General features: G+C 37.8%; 1 protein-coding gene across 4 annotated transcripts in view; it reads right to left on the reverse strand.

Moving 5' to 3' along the window:
• Positions 1 to 19,320, reverse strand: part of SEMA5B (semaphorin 5B) — a 202,604-nt gene that overhangs the window by 19,967 nt on the left and 163,317 nt on the right. For all 4 annotated transcript variants that reach the window (XM_074301398.1, XM_074301400.1, XM_074301399.1 and 1 more), the window contains 4 exons: positions 18,897 to 19,110; positions 16,963 to 17,248; positions 2,180 to 2,315; positions 986 to 1,193 (listed from right to left, as the gene is read on the reverse strand). In XM_074301398.1, the coding sequence (XP_074157499.1) occupies positions 986 to 1,193; positions 2,180 to 2,315; positions 16,963 to 17,248; positions 18,897 to 19,110 (844 nt within the window). The remainder of the gene's footprint in view (positions 1 to 985; positions 1,194 to 2,179; positions 2,316 to 16,962; positions 17,249 to 18,896; positions 19,111 to 19,320) is intronic.

A 19,320-nucleotide genomic window follows, 5' to 3' on the forward strand; every position in this document is an offset into this window, starting at 1 on the left:
TGTGTCTGTCTCTCTCTGTCTGTCTCTCTCTGTGTCTCTCTCTCTCACACACACCTGCCCACCCACCTCGTACACCCTCCCTCTTCCCCCCCCCTTCCCCACACGCATACTGCATCTGTCTGTCATTCTGATGTAGCCCGTGGATCCTTTGACTTTCCCTAAAGCTCTTTGCCTTCTCAGATGAGGATAGGGTGCAGAGCTCTATCAATCAGATTTTTGACTAATCTATTAGGGACTTTTTTCATTGCTTCCTAATCCAAAGTCGCTTGAAGATTCGATACCTCCACGGGCCCCAAGACCCATTCTTTGCAAAGTCCCGTGGTCCTGGTCCCTAATCAAAGATTTACCAAATCATTGGGTTCCAAGATGACTACAATCTCTCAAAATCAGTCACTGTTCCTCATGGATATATACTGACTCTCAGCCACACAATATATTTTGTTCATTCTCTCTCTTCTCCTCCTTCTCCTTTCCTCCCTACTCCTCCTTCTCCCCTCCTTCTCTTCCTATTCATCTTCCTCCCCTTCCTCCTTCTTCCCTTCTTTTCTCTTTCTCTTCCTTCCCCCTCTCTTTTTCTATCTCCCCTTTCTTTCACTCCTCTCTCTCCTTCCCTCCTCCCTCTTCTCCCTCTCCTTTACTTCCTTCCTTCATCTCTCTCATTACTCTCTCCTTCCTTTTCTTTATCTAATCCCCTATTCTCTTGTTCTCTTCTTCTTTCTCTCTCCGCTCTCTCCTTCAGTTCCTCTTTTTCTCACTCTCCCTGTCACTTCTCTCCATTCTGTTTTTTTCACATATTATTATCTGAGTCTCACTGCACTGAAACATGACTCTGGGTCACCATCATCCAAGGAACATAATAATGCTCTTTAAGTAGTCTGAGGACATGGTTCATTTTGTGTCACAGCTGCACAAATGTTGCATCTTCTCTGCAAAGTTGTCTGCTTTCCCTGGAGATACTCAGCCTTAACACAGAGGAGGGTCTCACCGGTGCCGATGTAAAGCACATGGTAGAGGGTGTCCTTGCCCTGAACGAGATCCACCACCAAGTGAGAGAAGCGGACACTGTCCTGTGTGACACAGGGGTCTGGGGTCACAGGCTGAACCACCTCACTCATCAGGAACAGACGCTGGGCATCCTGCAGGCTCCTCTCCGTCAGATTCTCATTGGGGCCAACATCCCGCAAGGTTCCACACTGAGAGTCAGAATTGGAGAGTCATATAGTCATAAGTCCCCAGGATACTCACAGAAATCCAGCCCCAACCTCCCTGCCTCCCATTCCATGAATCTCTAATATGGTCCTTTATGAGATCCAAACAATCGAGCCAATGAGATTGTTTTTAGGTGGATCCTGGAAAAATACACAGCTTCAGTCTTGGCCAGTTTCACCATAAATCACCTTCAGCTTAATGAGGTCTACCTATCATCCCCCAGGACCTTCCTGCCAGTGATATTATTACATTGGTAAGTAAAGAAAAATTAGCCACAGAAGGTGAAGAAAGAGTGCTGAAAAACTAGGCTAGGGGCTGGAATTTTATATAAGAAGGAGGAAGTAATAGGGAGAGAAGGAATCTAGAAATTTCCTTTGTCCTAGGATAATAAAGAGTAGGCTGCCAAAGATTTAGTCTTCAGACCCCTTCCTCTACTTTCTACAGACAGTGAAATAGCCCAGTTCCCTTATCCCTACCTCTCATCAGGGATTGGAAATTTGGAGGGGAGCCAGAAAATCTTAATCCTAATTTTGACTCTGCTACTAAGAAGTTGTAAAATCTTGGGCATTTCATGTCACCTCTCTAGGTCTCAGTTTCCCCAAATGTAAAATGAGGGAATTGGATTAGATAAACTCTAAGATGCCTACAGAACTGACATTGTACAGATCTGTGATTGTTAAAGTCCCCAAGCCAAAACAATTAAGTTTTTTGATCACTTTCTTCCCTACCAACTCCATTCCTTTCTTCACTGAGATGGGAGAGATGACACTCACATCAAAAATGGGCATTAATGTTCCTTAATAACCCAGTTTTGGTTACCTTAGGATACTTACTTTTGTTCCAGTAAATTTAAAATGGCCCCTTCCCCATAACTCCCAATAACCAGAGAGAAAGAAGGTTAGGGATTGCATTTGAAGTGGTAGTGATCAGAGATGAGAGGTGGGAGTGGGAGGAAAAAGGGCAACCATACCTGAAAATTGGGGATAGGGTTGGCAATGGGGAGCCAGGCAGCCCTTGGATTCTCCTGGTAGCGGAAGGGACCATTGAAGGCCTGGGAGATGGCACTGAGGTTGAAGGCGCAGACAGCAGAAGCAGCGATGCTATTTCTGGAAGGGAGAGGAGGTGGGTGGAATTCACTGGAGGCATGTCTCCCTCTCCCCTTCCCTTCCATGTTGGGATTAAAAAGTCAACTGTGAGTATTTAATAAGCATTTAGTTATTCCTAGTCCTCTTCTGCATTGTGGCAAAGTCGGGGAGGATGGGGGGACTGGGTCTTCAAAGTTCTGGGAAACTGAATCAGATCCAGTGATGGATCATATGTTTGTCAAGTGAGATCTTTGAGAGGGGGCTGTCTTTTGTTTTTCTTTAGCATAGTGCCTGGTATTTAAGTGGTGTTTAAGAAATGCTTATTGATTGATGGACACATTTATACACATATTTGTTTATATATATATATATATATATATATATATATATATATATATATATATATATATATACATATATATATATAATTTATGTGTATATATATATATATATACATGTAAAATAAATACTTGCTTATGTGCATTTCTGTTCCAATAGAATATAAACTCCTTGAAAACAAGGTTATGTTTCATTATTTTTCTTTGTATCACTAGGGCCCTAGCACAATGCCTGGTACATAGTAGGTACTTAATAAATGTTGACTGGCTGTCTGAAAAGCCAGTCTGGAAGTTCCTAGTCTCATGAGTAAAACAGAAGACGCAGGTTATAGCATAGAGTTACATCTGGAAGAGACCTCAGAGTCTATCCCAATTTCCTTATTTTATAGTTGAGGAAACTGAGACATCACCAGGAGGCTGACCACCAGGGGATCTTTCTTAGCCACGTTGGATTGGGAAGGCTGTCTACACAGAATGTAAAGATGATGTTCTTCTCATGGGCACCCATGCCCCTGAAAATCATGTCTCTTTTTAATAATGAAGTACATGACCAGCACCCAATAAGGTAGGCTTTGCCCCCACTAGGGGAAGTCCCATCTGGGAAGTTCCCAAGCTGTTAGGGACAACAAGATATACTGAATATAGCATAGATTTAGAGCTGGAATGGACCTCCAAGAATCCCTAACCCTCTACAAATGTGGAAGCTGAGGCCAGGGATCAAGAAGGATTTGGTGAGGCTCTATACTAGAAGGAGACAGAAATCATAGGAAACAGTCCCTGCCTTTGGGAAGCTTACACTATAGATACTGTACACTATATCCTATACACTGTTATACTACACACACACACACACACACACACACACACACACACACACACAGGTAAATGCATATAAATACAATTACATGAAACAAGGTGACAATATAATTAAAAGTTAAGTTCATGTTATAGATTTCCTTAGGAGATAGCAAAAAGTATTTACTAGTGCATTTTCTTAACTCTTGGAACTACACTGTATATGGTTGTGGAGGTTTTCCCCATTACTTGGGCATAGGTCCCATCCTCTCACAGAATGGCAGCTCCTTAAAGCCAAGAAATATTTGATGTTTTGTTTTTGTATCTTCATTACCTAGACTGGTGCCTTAATAAATGCTAATTGCTTTAATATATGTTTGTCTGTCTATCTATTTATCTATCTTCCTATCTGTTATTGTTTTTGTTTTTCATTCATGTCTAACCCTTCATGATCCCATATAGATTTTTTTTTGACAGAGATACTGAAGTGATTTGCCATTTTCTTCTCCAGTTTGTTTTGCAGACGAGGAAACTGAGGCACACAGAGTGACTTGCCCAGGGTCTCACTGCTACTAAATGCCTGAGGTCAGATTTGAACTTAGAAAATGTCTCTTCCTGAATCCAAGCTGGATATGAATTCAGATCTTCCTGATTCCAGACTCTGTACTTTGTCCACTGCATTACCTAGGTGTGTGTGAGTGTGTATGTGTGTGTGTGTGTGTGTGTGTGTGTGTGTGTTTACTGAGTTACCTATAAATAAATTTATATATTTTACATTTACATATCTTTAGGCTGCAAAAAGAATTTTCAACATATTATCTCATTTGAGCCTCATAACAACTCTTGGGAAGCAGATACTATTATTATCCCCATTCAACAGATAAAGAAACTGAGGCTGAGAGTGGCTAGATAGATTTGCCACCACAGCTAATAAATATCTGAGGTGAAGGATAATACACTATGATCAAGTAGGATTTTATTCCAGGAATGCAGGGCTGGTTTAATATTAGGAAAACTATTAGTATAATTGACCATATTAATAATCAAATTAATAAAAACCATATGATCATCTCAATAGATGCAGAAAAAGCATTTGATAAAATCCAACATCCATTCCTACTAAAACGCTTGAGAGTATAGGAATAAATAGAATAATCAGGAGCATATATTTACGACTGTCAGTAAGTATAATATGCAATGGAGATAAACTGGAACCTTTCCAGTAAGATTCAGGAGTGAAACAAGGTTGCCCACTATCACCATTACTATTCAATATAGTACTAGAAACGCTAGCCTCGGCAATAAGAGCCGAGAAAGAGATTCAAGGAATTAGAGTAGGAAATGAGGAAATCAAACTATCACTCTTTGCAGATGACATGATAGTATACTTAGAGAACCCCAAAGACTCTGCTAAAAAGTTATTAGAAATAATTCAGAATTTGAGCAAAGTTGCAGGATACAAAATAAATCCACATAAATCCTCAGCATTTTTATACCTCACCAACAAAATGCAACAGCAAGAGATACAAAGAGAAATTCCATTCCAAACAAATGTTCTGAGTATAAAATATTTGGGAATTCATCTACCAAAGAAAAATCAGGAATTATATGAGCAAAATTATGAAACACTTGCCACAAAATAAAGTCAGATTTAAATAATTGGAAAGATATTCAGTGCTCTTGGATAGGCCAAGTGAATATAATAAAGATGACAATATTCCCCAAACTAATCTATTTATTTAGTGCTATACCAAACAGACTCCCAAGAAACTATTTTAATGACCTAGAAAAAATAACAACAAAATTCATATGGAAGAATAAAAGGTCGAGAATTGCAAGGGAACTAATGAAAAAAAAGTCAGATGAAGGTGGTCTAGGTGTACCTGATCTAAAGCTATATTATATAGCAGCAGTCACCAAAACCATTTGGTATTGGCTAAGAAATAGACCAGTTGATCAGTGGAACAGATTAGGTACAAAGGACAAAAAAGGGTACATCTATAGCAATCTAGTCTTTGACAAACCCAAAGATATCAACATTAGGGATAAAAATTCATTATTTGAAAAAAAAACTGTTGGGAAAACTGGAAATTAGTATGGCAGAAATTAGATATGGATCCACACTTAACACCATATACCAAGATAAGATCAAAATGGGTCCATGATTTAGGCATAAAGAATGAGATCATAGATAGATTAGAGGAACAGAGGATAGTCTACGTCTCAGACCTGTGGAGGAGGAAGGAATTTATGACCAGAGGAGAACTAGAGATCATTATTGATCACAAAATAGAAGATTTTGATTACATCAAACTAAAAAGTTTCTGTACAAACAATACTAATGCAAACAAGATTAGAAGGGAAGCAACAAATTGGGAAAATATTTTAACAGTTAAAGGTTCTGATAAAGGTCTCATTTCCAAAATATATAGACAACTGACCCTAATTTATAAGAAATCAAACCATTCTCCAATTGATAAATGGTCAAAGTATATGAACAGACAATTCTCAGATAATGAAATTGAAATTATATCCACTCATATGAAAGAGTGTTCCAAATCACTACTGATCAGAGAAATGCAAATTAAGACAACTCTGAGATACCACTACACACCTGTCAGATTGGCTAAGATGACAGGAACAAATAATGACAAATGTTGGAGGGGATGTGGGGAAACTGGGACACTAATACATTGCTGGTGGAGTTGCAAAAGAATCCAGCCATTCTGGAGAGCAATCTGGAACTATGCCCAAAAGTTATCAAACTGTGCATACCCTTTGATCCAACATTGCTGCTATTGGGCTTATATCCCAAAGAAATACTGAGGAGGGGAAAGGGACCTGTATGTGCCAAAATGTTTGTGGCAGCTCTTTTTGTTGTAGCTAGAAACTGGAAAATGAATGGATGTCCATCAATTGGAGAATGGTTGGGTAAATTATGGTATATGAATGTTATGGAATATTACTGCTCTGTAAGAAATGACCGGCAGGACGAATACAGAGAGGTTTGGAAAGACTTACATCAACTGATGCTGAGTGAAAGGAATAGAACCAGAAGATCACTGTACACTTCAGTGCTGTATGAAGATGTACTCTGATGGAAGTGGATATCTTCAACATAAAGAAGATCCAACTCACTTCCAGTTGATCAATGATGGACAGAAATAACTACACCCAGAGAAGGAACACTGGGAAGTGAATGTAAATTGTTAGCACTACTGTCTATCTACCCAGGTTACTTATACCTTCGGAATCTAATACTTAATATGCAACAAGAAAATTGGATTTACACACATATATTGTATCTAGGTTATACTGTAACACATGTAAAATGTATGGGATTGCCTGTCATCTAGGGGAGGGAGTGGAGGGAGGGAGGGGGTAATTTGGAAAAATGATTACAAGGGATAATGTTATAAAAAATTACTCATGCATATATGCTGTCAAAAAATTTTTTTTATAATTATAAAAGTAAAAAAATAAATATCTGAGGTGAGATTAAAATTCTGATCTTCTCTATTCCCTGGTCTTCCTTCCCTATGTCATTCTACTGCCTCTGCAGAGAAGTGGCCCAATGGTCACTTTCCTGGTGACTGCTTGAAGGTATCAGATATCATCTATTCTACTCCCCATCACCCATTTAGCTCATAAGGCCCAGAGGTGAACTAAAATATCCCTCAGTAGTTACTGAAGAAAAAAGGACTAAAATCTGGAGTTCAGGATGCTTGAACTACTATCCCAGGTACTACAGAGTATCAGCATAAAGAAGACCTTTTCAGTGAATATAACTGCTGGTCAATGGACCAAACTGCCAAAGGAGGGACTGGACACCCCTTTACTTTAAGTCTTTCTTTTTAACATTAAAAAAATTGAGTTTCAAATTCTCTCCCTCTCCCTTTAAGCCTTTAGTCAAAGGCTGGATATCTTGAGTGTTGAAAGAAGGATTCCTCTCTGAGTGAGAAATTGGATTAAGTGATCTCTCAACTCCCTTCCAACTCTAAGACTGTGTGACACTATGCTTCCATAGTAAGTAATTCACATATATGCCTGTGATTAGAATTATATATGTTTATACTTCTACACAGCAAAATTATTATAATTTTTCTAATTTTATACCTCTAATCAAAACCAATGTCAAATGCTTTCCTTCACACCACATAGGGTTTAATATTCATCCTATATGCACATATCCACAATAACTCACATATTAAAAAACAAAGGTTTTTGATCTGGCTTTTTTTTTTAATCACAGCATCCCTTCTATCCACATACTCAGCATAGCCTGGGGCCAAAGCTCAGATGAGGCAGTCAGGGAGAGCCTGAACATTGGTTTGAGAATCAAAAGACCCAGATTTAAATCCTAGCTCAGCTGTTTGCTAACTATGGAACCATAGGCCTCTCACTTTGGTTCCCTGTGCCTCAGTTTCTTCCTCTTTTAGGTAAGGAAATTGAATGATGTCTAAGATGTCATACTGGTTGTAAAATCCTAGGGGTCTTTGTTCCCCTTAATGCTTTCCATGATCCAGGTCTCTTATTGGTTTGATTGTTTTGTTTTCTTATTATTTCATTCTATCCTAATATAAATCCAGCTTGGTTTTATATATATAGGGAGCTCCCAGGTGAGGAAACTTCCTCCACCAATAAAGGTTTGCATGTTCTCTGAAACTCATGATCCTATATTCTGATGGAAGTGGATATCTTCAACATAAAGAAGATCCAACTCACTTCCAGTTGATCAATGATGGACAGAAACAACTACACCCAGGGAAGGAACACTGGGAAGTGAATGTAAACTGTTTGCACTACTATCTATCTACCCAGGTTACTTATACCTTCGGAAGCTAATACTTAATGTGCAACAAGAAAATTGGATTTACACACATATATTGTATCTAGATTATACTATAACACATGTAAAATGTATGGGATTGTCTGTCATCTAGGGGAGGGAGGGGAAAATCTGGAAAAATAAATACAAGGGAAAATGTTATTAAAAAAAAAAAAAAAGAAACTCATTATCCTAGAGAGTTACCTAAAACAGAGGTGTCAAACAAGTCCATCTGGAGTTCCCTTAGAACCAGATTAAAATATAATTGGATGTGGAACTGTGCCCAAAGGGCTATCGAACTGTACGTACTCTTTGATCCAGCAGTGTTTCTACTGCACCTGTATTTTAAAGAGATCATAAAAATGGGGAAAGGACCCACATGTACAAAAATGTGTGTGGTAGCTCTTCTTGTAGTGGCAAGCAACTAGAAACTGAATGGATGTCCATCAGTTGGGGAATAGTTGAATAAATTATGATATATGAATTTTATGGAATATTATTGTTATGTAAGAAATGATCAGTAGGATAATTTCAGAAAGGCCTGGAGAGATTTAGGTGAACTGATGCTAAAAGAAGTGAGTAGAACCAATAAATAATTGGACACGGCAACAACAAGATTATGCGATGATCAATTCTGATGGATATGGCTCTTTTCAACAGTGAGGTGGCTCAGGTCAATTCCAATAGACTTGTGAGGAAGAGAGCCATCTGTATCCAGAGAGAGGACTGTGAGAACTGAGTGTGAATCACAACATAGTATTTTCGTTTGTTGTTGTTGTTTGTTTGCATTTGTTTTCTTTCACATTTTTTTTCTTTTTGATCTGATTTTTCTTGTGCAGTATGATAATTGTGGAAATATATATAAAAGAATTGTACATATTTAACCTATATTGGATTCCTTGTTATCTAGGGAATGGGAGTGAGGGAAAGGGAAGGAGAAAAAATATTTGAAACACAAAGTTTTGCAAAGGTGAATATTGAAAATTATGCTTATGTTCTGAAAAAAAGCTTTAAAAAAAGAAAATAAAAAATGTAATCAGAAAATAATTAACAAAATAAATATAATTTTGTTGTTCAGTCATTTAAGCCTCTTTCAGGATCATTTTATAGATGAGGAAACTGAGGCACATAGGGTTAAATGACCTGTCTAGAATCACACAGCCAGTGTGGGTCAAAGGCAGAACCTAAATCCTGGTTTTTCTGACTTGGAAATTAGTTTTCTACCATAATGCTATAGTCCATTTGCTAGGGTTTTATTTTAAGTTTTTTCATCAAAATTCATTAATAAAACTGGTTTATGTAGAGACCCTATTGGCCTCAAAAAAGGTAAGATGCTCTCTTTTTCAATTATTGAGAATAATCTGTGTAGCATAAGTTTTAATTATCTTTAAATGTTTGATAGAATTCATCTGGAAATTTGTCTGTACCAGGGTATTTTTTTCTCTTTTCCCTTTGGTAACTCCTTTACAATCTGCTCAATTTATTTTTCTGAAATTGGGTTGTTTAGAATCTCCAGGTCATGTTCTGTTAATTTAACTATTTTATATTATTGTGGGTAATTATTCAATCCTTTTGAATTCACAGTTGCTAGCATATAATTGCATACAGGATTTTCTGATAGCTCACTGTATTTTCTTCTCTTATGAATTCACCTTATTCATTTTTTATTTTGATAATTTCATCCTATCCCCTCTCTTTTTTTTGGATCAGATTAGCAAAAATCAATTACTGTGAGTGTCTTGAGTCTAGACTAACAGTAGCTGCTTCCCAATCTTAGGTCACATATTTCTATGGATCCTCTTCCTAGAAACAGGGTAAGCAGGAGGCCCAAATCTAGAATGATGATATGGGATGGAGAAAGGGAGATAGACTAAAGAATAGATACAGTGAGACCGGTATGTAGGAATCTGGAGGAGAAGGAGAAGATGATTAGATTAATGCTTGGATTAGACAGATATACTGGATAGAGTTCCAGGCCTGGAGTCAGAAAGACCTGAATTGAAATCCAGCTTTAGATACTTACTAGTTGTGTGACCCTGGCAAGTCACTTAACCCTAATCTGTAAAATGAGTTAGAGAAGGAAATGTCAAATCAGTCTACCATCTTTCCCAAGAAAACCCTAAATGATGTCAGATATGACTAAACAACAACAGATAGACTCCGGGTCTTAGAATTATGGCCAGAATAAGGAAGTAGAATCCTCCACCTGCCCCATAACAACTCCCCAGAATAATAATTCATATTCATGCTGGGTTTTTAGTATTGATAAAGGTAGGAGATGTGAGAATTATTATCTCCAGATATATAAATAGATTTGGATTAATTAATGTTTGGTTCTTTGTGATATAATTATCAAGTATCTGGGGCAGCACTGGAACTCAGGTCTCTTGATTCCATGTCCAAGAGTTTTTAGATATTGCTTGCTAATAGGTTTAGCAGGCAATGTGTTTAATAAATTCTTAGAATAGCGGTCATTTCTGCTTTGGCCAGAAATCCTGAGGGTCTTCCCTTCCAGATTCCTTCATTTGTTTATTTTGATTTTTTTGGACTAGATGAAGGAGGAGATTCTTTACCTCAATTGCTACCTAGCCTTAATCACTGAATAGGTGCAAACTCAGTCAGACTGATACTTGTTGAAGACCTTAGCTTAAAAAGGCTCCCACAGCATCCAGGGCCATCTCTGATCCTTTTGATTTCTATCAGACCCAGATGGCTCTGGAGGGGAAAAAGATGCAGATAACCTTGCCCAGCTTTCACTCATTTAAATCCAATTCACTTGTATGTCATGGGGTCACTTCCCTGATGTCATGGCCCTCTTCGAGACTGAAGGTCAAACAACGACCACCTTTGGCTGAAATTCCAATAGATTTGTGATGGAGAGAACCCTTCTCATCCAAAGAGAAGTCAATGAAGACTGAGTGTGGATCACAACATTGTATTTTCATCTTTTTGTTGTTTGCTTGGTTTTTCTTTCTCATTTCTTTTTCTCTTTTGATCAGAATTTTTTTTTTGTGCAGCATGATAAATGTGGAAATATGTATAGAAGAATCTCACATGTTTAACCTACATTGGATTACTTGCTATCTAGGAAAGGAGGGAGGGGAGAGGTAGGGAGAAAAATCTGAAACACAAGGTTTTGAAAAAGTGATTGTAAAAAACCATCTTTGCATGTATTTTGAAAAGTAAAAAGCTATCATTATAAAAAAATAAATAAAATATAAATGCTTGCTGATTGATAAGCAAATAAAAGATCTTTCCAAGCCACTCAAAACAATCCTGATCAGTATTTGGTGTGATGGGTTAAAAAAAAAAAAACTCTCCTTTTTTTGCAAATATCATTACAGAGAATAAACCTGGAATGCATAGATTGTATGTATAGATCGCCCTGAACTCCTCACCTGATCAGTTTTTTTCTTCCTGCAGGCCCACAGGCCAGTCCCTTTTAAGGACCAGCTCCTGACTCACTGTGGAGGTAAGAATAAAATGCCTTTATATTTGAGGCAAACATTTCCACCTGTGTTTCTTCATGTGGTTCCTATCCTGGTTCCCTCTCCAATTTGTCTACCATCTGTTTTCTGGCTGCTGCCTGACCCTGCCTGACTTATGAACACTGGTTTCTGACTTGTGTCTTTCCCATTCTGTGCTATGGACAACTAGGCAGTGCCAAAGTGCACAGAGCACTGACCCTGGAGTCAGGAAGACTCATCTTTCTGAATTCAAATCTCAACTCACACACTAACTAGTTGTGTGACCCTGAGCAAACTCCTTAATCCTGTTTGCCTCAGTTTCCTTATCTGTAAAATGAGCTGGAGAAGGAAATGGCAAATCACTCTGAAAAAAAAAAAAAAACCAAAACCAAATGGAGTGACAGAATCATAGCCAATTGAAAAATAACAAACAACAAGCTGTGCTTGCTCTGAAATCAATTTCTGCCACTTACTACCTGGATAACCTTCAATAATTCCTTGGACCTTCTATTTTTTCATGTGTAAAATAAAGGTTGAAAGATTGCAGATGATCAATGATGAAACATAACGCCTATCTCCTGACACTGGAATCAGGATATAAAACGAACTATATTTTAAAAAATGTGATCAATATGGGTATTTGTTTTGTTTGATTATATATATTATTAAAAGGAATTTTTTTCTTTTCTTTTTTTTTTTCAAAAGGGAGAGAAAGGATTGGTGAGAGGAAAAATACTTAGCAGATTTTTGTTAGTTGAAAAAAATTTAGCTTTTAAAAAATAAAAAGAGATTAGATAACATCATATGCACTTCCTTCTAGCCCTGGACCTATAAGACTATGGTTCTCATCCTGGACCTGGGATTTCCAGATCTGCTCATGGTTCCTTGGGGTGGAGCCTCATCCTCAAGTGATCCACCAAGCCATACAAAAGAATCCTGGTTAAGAAGGCTCTTTCAGGATCTCTGTAGCCTGCCCAGAACAATAGTGCTTGTATATCTAGTTTCTAAAAACCCTAAACAATGAAGACTTGATACAACTTTGTGATATCTTTGGTCCACAATCATATATCTGCCCTAGGGAGGCAGCTAGATCCAAAGGGAAGAACACTGGATTTGGAATCAGGAGATGGGTTCCAGTCTTGGCTGTGTCCAAATTAAAACAGCTCTTGACTTGGGTTCAACAGGAAGAAATCTGGGACAAATGTTAAATTCAATATATAAAAAATTATCTTGTTGCACAATAAAAATTAAATCAAAAAGAAAAAAATGAGAAAGAAAACAAAATGCAAATAAACAACAACAAAAGAAGTGAAACCCTATGTTGTGATCCACACTCAGTTCCCACACTCCTTTCTCTGGGTGCGGACGGCTCTCTTCATCACAAGATCATTGGAAGTGGCCTAAATCCCTCTCACTATTAAAAAGAGCCATGTCTGTCAGAATTAATCACCACATAATCTTATTGCTGCCATGTACAATGATCTCCTAGTTCTGCTCATTTCACTTAGCGTCAGTTCATGTCAGTCTCTCCAGACCCATTCTTCTTTTCCAATTTCATTGGAGAATGTGGTGCATATTTTCACATGACACCCTCCAAGAGGGCTTGGATAGGTCTCTGAAGGTCAACCAGTAATGCTGTGTTTGCCATGTATACACCCAAGCACTGACTAGAAAAAGCCAACATGCTGGAGAATGGTTGAATAAGTTACGGTATATTAATGTTATGGAATATTATTGTTATGTAAGAAATGACCAACAAGATGATTTCAGAAAGGCCTGGAGAGACTTACATGAACTGATGCTGAGTGAAATGAGCAAGACCAGGAGATCATTATACACGGCAACAGTAAGATTATGTGATGATCAACTGTGATGGATTTGGCTCTTTTCAACAGTGAGGTAATTCAAGGCAATTCTAAAAGACTTGGGATTGAAAATACCACTCACACCCAGAGAGAACTGTGGAGACTGAATGTGAATCAAAGAATAGTATTTTCACTTTCTTGTTGTGGTTGCTAGCTATCTGAGGTGAGATTGTTCTTCCTTAGCTGAGATGAGATTTCATTTGTTCCTGAGTCACAAAATGCCTCTTCTCTTGTGGATTTTATCATCTAAATCAGTAATTATCTAAATAGAAGGGATAGGACACTAGACAACCAGGGTCCCTATGGGGCATCTATAGACTTAGAAAATCACATATTAACACATTCTTTGCTCTACTGTACTATTATTTGTCTTGGAAAGTGTTTCCTAATCACATTACAAACTGGCTTATGTTAGGCTATAGGAGGCATATTTGACATCGTTAGTTCTCAAAATATAGTCCAGGGATGCCTGTGGATCCTTCTTCAAGGTCATAACTATTTCTATACTAATATTAGGATGTCTTTTCAACTACTTATATATTTGAGGCTGAATTTTCTTCATATATTTCAACTAGAAAAATTATATTGCAACAGACTGAATGCAAAAGCAGATATGAGAATCCAGTTGTCTTCTACAAAGCCAGACAGTACAGAGATTTGCAAAAATATGTAAAATAATTCCACTTCTATTTTTTGTTATGTAAAATATAGTTTCCATAAAAATGATATGTAAACATTGTTATCTACAAATGGAATTGTCATTGTTATTTTTATGTGAATTTCTATTTAAAAATTTTATCAGTTTTAATTTTTTATATAGTAAATATTGATAGATACATCTCACATAAACAAAAGCTCTTTGGGGTCCTCAATAATTTTTAAGACTATAAAAGGACCATGTGACTAAAAAGTTAGAGAATAATTTGTCTAAATTAATCATTTGTTCTTTGATTGCTCTTTTATTACTTGCTTTGATAAATATGTTAGCTCATGACAAACTTTTATGTAATAAGCATTAAATGGCAGGGAATAAAGCTTTTGTTACTGTTCATTTCAGGACCCTATTTGGGATTTTCTTGACAGAAACAGCACAGTAGTTTGCTATTTCTTTCCCTAGATCATCTTGCAGATGAAGAAGTTATATAAGAGAAAAGTCTTGTAAACATGAAAAATGGACATATATACATTGTTAATTTTAATTCTAACATGCAGCATCTCTTCAGTTAATTAAAAACAGCTATAAGGACCTTTTCCAGCTTTCTCTTCTGAATAAACTAGTTCTCTAAACTGTTCCTCATAAAACATAGAATCTCATATGATATGGTCAATGTCCTTATTAAAAGGCATTGTGTCACTCAAAAATGCCTGTAATATTCCTAATAAAATGTGACCAGTACAATGTATAACTGGAACCCCATAGTATAGATCAAAGCTTCTTAAACTGTTGTGTTGTGACCCATATGGGTCACATAACAATGTGGGGGAATCACAGAAAATTTTTCAAGAGTAAAAGGTTTCTGACCAAATTAATTCAATGACTAAAAATTAATTCAAAATTAAACACATAATGAATCTGAGGTGTTCTGGCAGTGCTTGCCCATGTCACATTGTACAATCATTGCAGACTTGGTTCTGAACACACAACATGTGCACTTTGCACTGCTCATGCTCAAGTGCTGCCAGAAACACATCAGTTCAGATTCAGAGGAGATTGCTTTAAAAATTCTCTGATGAAAAGGGGTCATGAGTGGAAAAAGTTTAAAAAGCCCTGATATAGATGATCTCCTTGCCTGCTTTACAGAGATGATTAAGTAAAATCATTAGACCATGAGATCTAACAAATTTCTAATAAGAAATACATATAACCACTGTCAAGCTGCTTGCCTTCTCAATAAGGGAGGAAAGGAGAGAATTTGGAACTCAAGATTTTAAAAAACAAATGCTAAAAATAGATTTTATATGTAATTGGAAAAAATAAAAATACTAAATATTAAAAAAAAAAAAAACAAAGCACGATGGTACAGTGGAATCAAAACTGACTAGAAGTCAGAGGACCTGAGTTCAAATTTTCCTTTTGTCACTTGCTAGTTGTGCAGTCTTGGACACATAATTTAACCTAGCTTGCCTATCTAAGGTTCCTTATGGCCCTTAGATCTCTATCATCCTAGAAATTTTCTTCTTTCCCACTCAATACATCTCTTTTTCAATTTCAGAGGATAAATTTGTCTTCCTGAGTTTAAATCTAGCCTCAAACACTAGCTGTATACCCTTCAGGTTCCTCAACTGTAAAATGAGCCAGAGAAGGAAATGGCAAACTACTCCAATGTTTTTGATTTTTAAAAAATCCTCAAATGGGGTCATGAAGAGTCAGATATAACTAAAATGATTGAACATCAACAACATCTTCATCTCAAAGTTTGTATCCTTATCCACTCTCATATCTTTTCCTCTGTTCTGGATTGAAAAGGTATCCCTTCTCCTTCGCAACTCCCCCACCTGTGTTCTTGATCCTATCACCTCTGTTCCTCAGGGACCTCCCTCTAGCAATTATCATCTTCTCCTTCTACATCTCCAGTTTCTCCCTTCACACTGACTGGCTCCCTTCCCATCTGCTACAAGCAGGGTCTCCCCCATGCTAAGAATAGCTTCTCCTAGCTCTGCTCATCCCTCCAACTAGACATACTTTTTCTCCTGCCAAACTTCTCCAAAGAGAAGTCCATCATCACATCACTGCCGCTATTTCCTCACCGCCCACTTCATTAACACCTTGCAATCTGCCTTCCGTTCCCAAATATGGCTACTAAAACTGCTCTCTTGAAGGCTGGTGATGACCACCTAAATACAAATCCAAAGGCATTTTCTCAACATTCATTCCTTAATCCGTGTGAAGCTTGGTATGGTACAGAGAGCACTAGTGCAAGAAGCTAAATTACTGAATCTGTGTGCCATAATAGTGCTTCTCATCCAGGAGTGTTGTGAGTGTCAAATAAGATAATATTTGTAAAGTGCTTGCTGTGGCGTCTGGTACATAGTAGGAGTTTAATGTGGTTTTTTCCCTCCCCAAGTTCATAGTGAAGTGTCTGGCACATAATAAAAGCCTGACAAATGTTTGTTTCCTTCCATTATTCCTGGGCTGAGGATTCAGTGCTTGGAACATGGTAGGAACTTAATAAATGTTTATTTCTTTCCCTCCTTTCTAGGTTGAGAGCACAGCACTTGGCACATAGTAGGAGTCTAATAAATATTTGGGTTTTTTCTTCCTCCCACGATTGAAGGTAATAAATGTTAGTTTATTCTCTCCATCTTGGGATTAGGGCTATAGACTAAAGTCAGGAGTTCTAAAGGCCAGCGGAATGGGGAACTACAGGAACTCACACATTGGTGGTGAAGACACCATAGACTAGGTCCTGCTCAGGAAGATGGAAGGCGCTCTGGAGTTCGTTGTAGTAGAATGGAATCTCCCCTGGGCGGGAGCAATTCAGCCGTGCCTTCATGAAGGTGGTCCACGTGTCCTCCAGCAGGAAGCGTCCCCCCACATCGTTCTTGCACACGCGGGCCACGCGTGAATACACAGTGCGTCCACAGTCGTGCTCCACGGCGTTCTCTCGCAGGAAGAAGTAGGCAAACATCCCGATGTCATAAGCAGCCACAAAGTTTGGCTCTGGGGAAAGTTCAAGGGAGGAAGAGGAGGAAAATCCAACAGATATGGAGAGGAAGGGGGTGTGAATGAGGGCCCTAGATGGGGGAACTCCTTAACCTAATATAGATCTAGAACTAGATACTGTATTATAATGGCTCCCTCTAACCAGATACTATGTTATAGATCATTCTGTAGTTAGGTGTGATAATATTATGTAGATTGTAAGATTATAATACATCTAGTTATAGATTTTAATGTAGCTAGATTATATTTGCTATATTATACCATGTTACTGTATTATGTTATACTATACTATGTTATGTTATGCTATACTATACTACATTATATTATACTATGCTATGCTGTATTATACTGATATAGTATATCATATCATATGCTATTCTATACTATACTTTGCTATGCTATTCTATACCTTGTTATACTATATTATATTATTCTATACTCTATCATAATATACTTGTATTATACAATATCTCTTGAGCTAGAAGGGATTTCAGAGACCATCAAGTCATTTTACAAATAAGGAAACTAATATTCAGGGAGATTTAAATGATTTGTCCAAAATCACACACTAGATACTATACTATACTATACTAACCCTTGTTATACTATATTATATTATTCTATACTCTATCATGTTATACTTGTATTATATGATATCTCTTGAGCTAGAAGGGACTTCAGAGACCATCAAGTCATTTTACAGATAAAGAATCTAATATCCAGGGAGATTTAAATGGTTTGTCCACAATCACACAATGTCAGCATTTAATCTCAGTTCCTCTGTCTCCAGAGCTAGAATTCTTTCCATTGTGCCAAGCTGCATTCTGACAGAGATCTTACACCACCCCAAGCATCTTCCTTCCTTTGATAGTTAGCTATCAAAATTCCCCAAGCTCATATCACCAACTTGGAATGAATCACACAGAGGATAATGATAATGGTAGGAGAGGAAAAGGGGAAAGGAACCCTTTCCTATAATAAATACTTACTTACAGTATAATAATGATCAGTTGGGAAAGATCAATGCAATGATCTGTGACAATTCCAAAAAAGTCCAGAGGGAGAGAACTAATGAACTTTGAGTGCAGATTGAAGCATATTGTTTTTCTTTTTCTTGCTTTTTTTTTCCCAATGTGGCTAATATGGAAATATGTTTGACATGACTTCATATATATATATATATATATATATATATAAAACTGAAATCATACTGCTTGCCTTCTCAATGAATGGAAGAGGGCCTGGGAAACAACTCAAAATTTTTTAAATGAATATTAAAGTATATTTTTAAAAATTTAAATTTAAGACAAAACAAAAAATAATAAATGCTTGGTTTCTTGACTTATATTGGTGACTTTCTAAAAAGACTCTTTCTGAAATTCTTCCTTAATATGTTTTTGAATATTGCCCTCCCTAATTTTTGTCTACTTTGTGACCTGGCCAACATTCGAGATTCTGAGGACATTTTGGTCCTTGATGCTACCCCTAATATACAGCAATCCCTGTAGCTGCTCATCTTTGAATATCAGTTATGTTTTTTTGTTGTGGGTTTAAAAAAACTCTATGAACACGTTCCTCAAGCATGTAGGGAAGCTGAGAAAAGGGGGTGGAGCCCCCACGCTCTGGGGCTGGGGACAGTGCATACCATTGAGCCACTTGGAGTTATACTGAGCAGTGCGGAGAGGTGGTCCGCTTCCCAGGCTGCGGTAGATGGCAGGGTCCCGGCCGGAGAAGTCAATGACAGTGGCAGCGTACAGCTCACCCTGCTCCGAGATCACCGCGGTGGAATTGTGTCTGGGATCGTAGGGGCAGCGGGCCACACCATTGATCTTTTCAATTGTCCGGCTGAGGTTCCCTGCCTGGGGAGGAAGCGGAGGGAGAGAACCAGACGGAGAAGAGCCGAGAGGGCACCATGGGGATCGAGGGTACGCATTATGGGGAAAGAGGGACTTGGCTCTGTCCGGGGTCACGGTTGTGAGCTATGGTTTCTTTTCCCCGTTAGTTTGTTAACTTTCCGCTGACCTTGTGCTTATAATCCCACCTGAGCCACTCTGAGGACCCCCTTGGTC

The sequence above is a fragment of the Sminthopsis crassicaudata genome, chromosome 3 (assembly GCF_048593235.1).
Source record: "Sminthopsis crassicaudata isolate SCR6 chromosome 3, ASM4859323v1, whole genome shotgun sequence".
In the NCBI taxonomy this organism is placed as follows: Eukaryota; Metazoa; Chordata; class Mammalia; order Dasyuromorphia; family Dasyuridae; genus Sminthopsis; species Sminthopsis crassicaudata.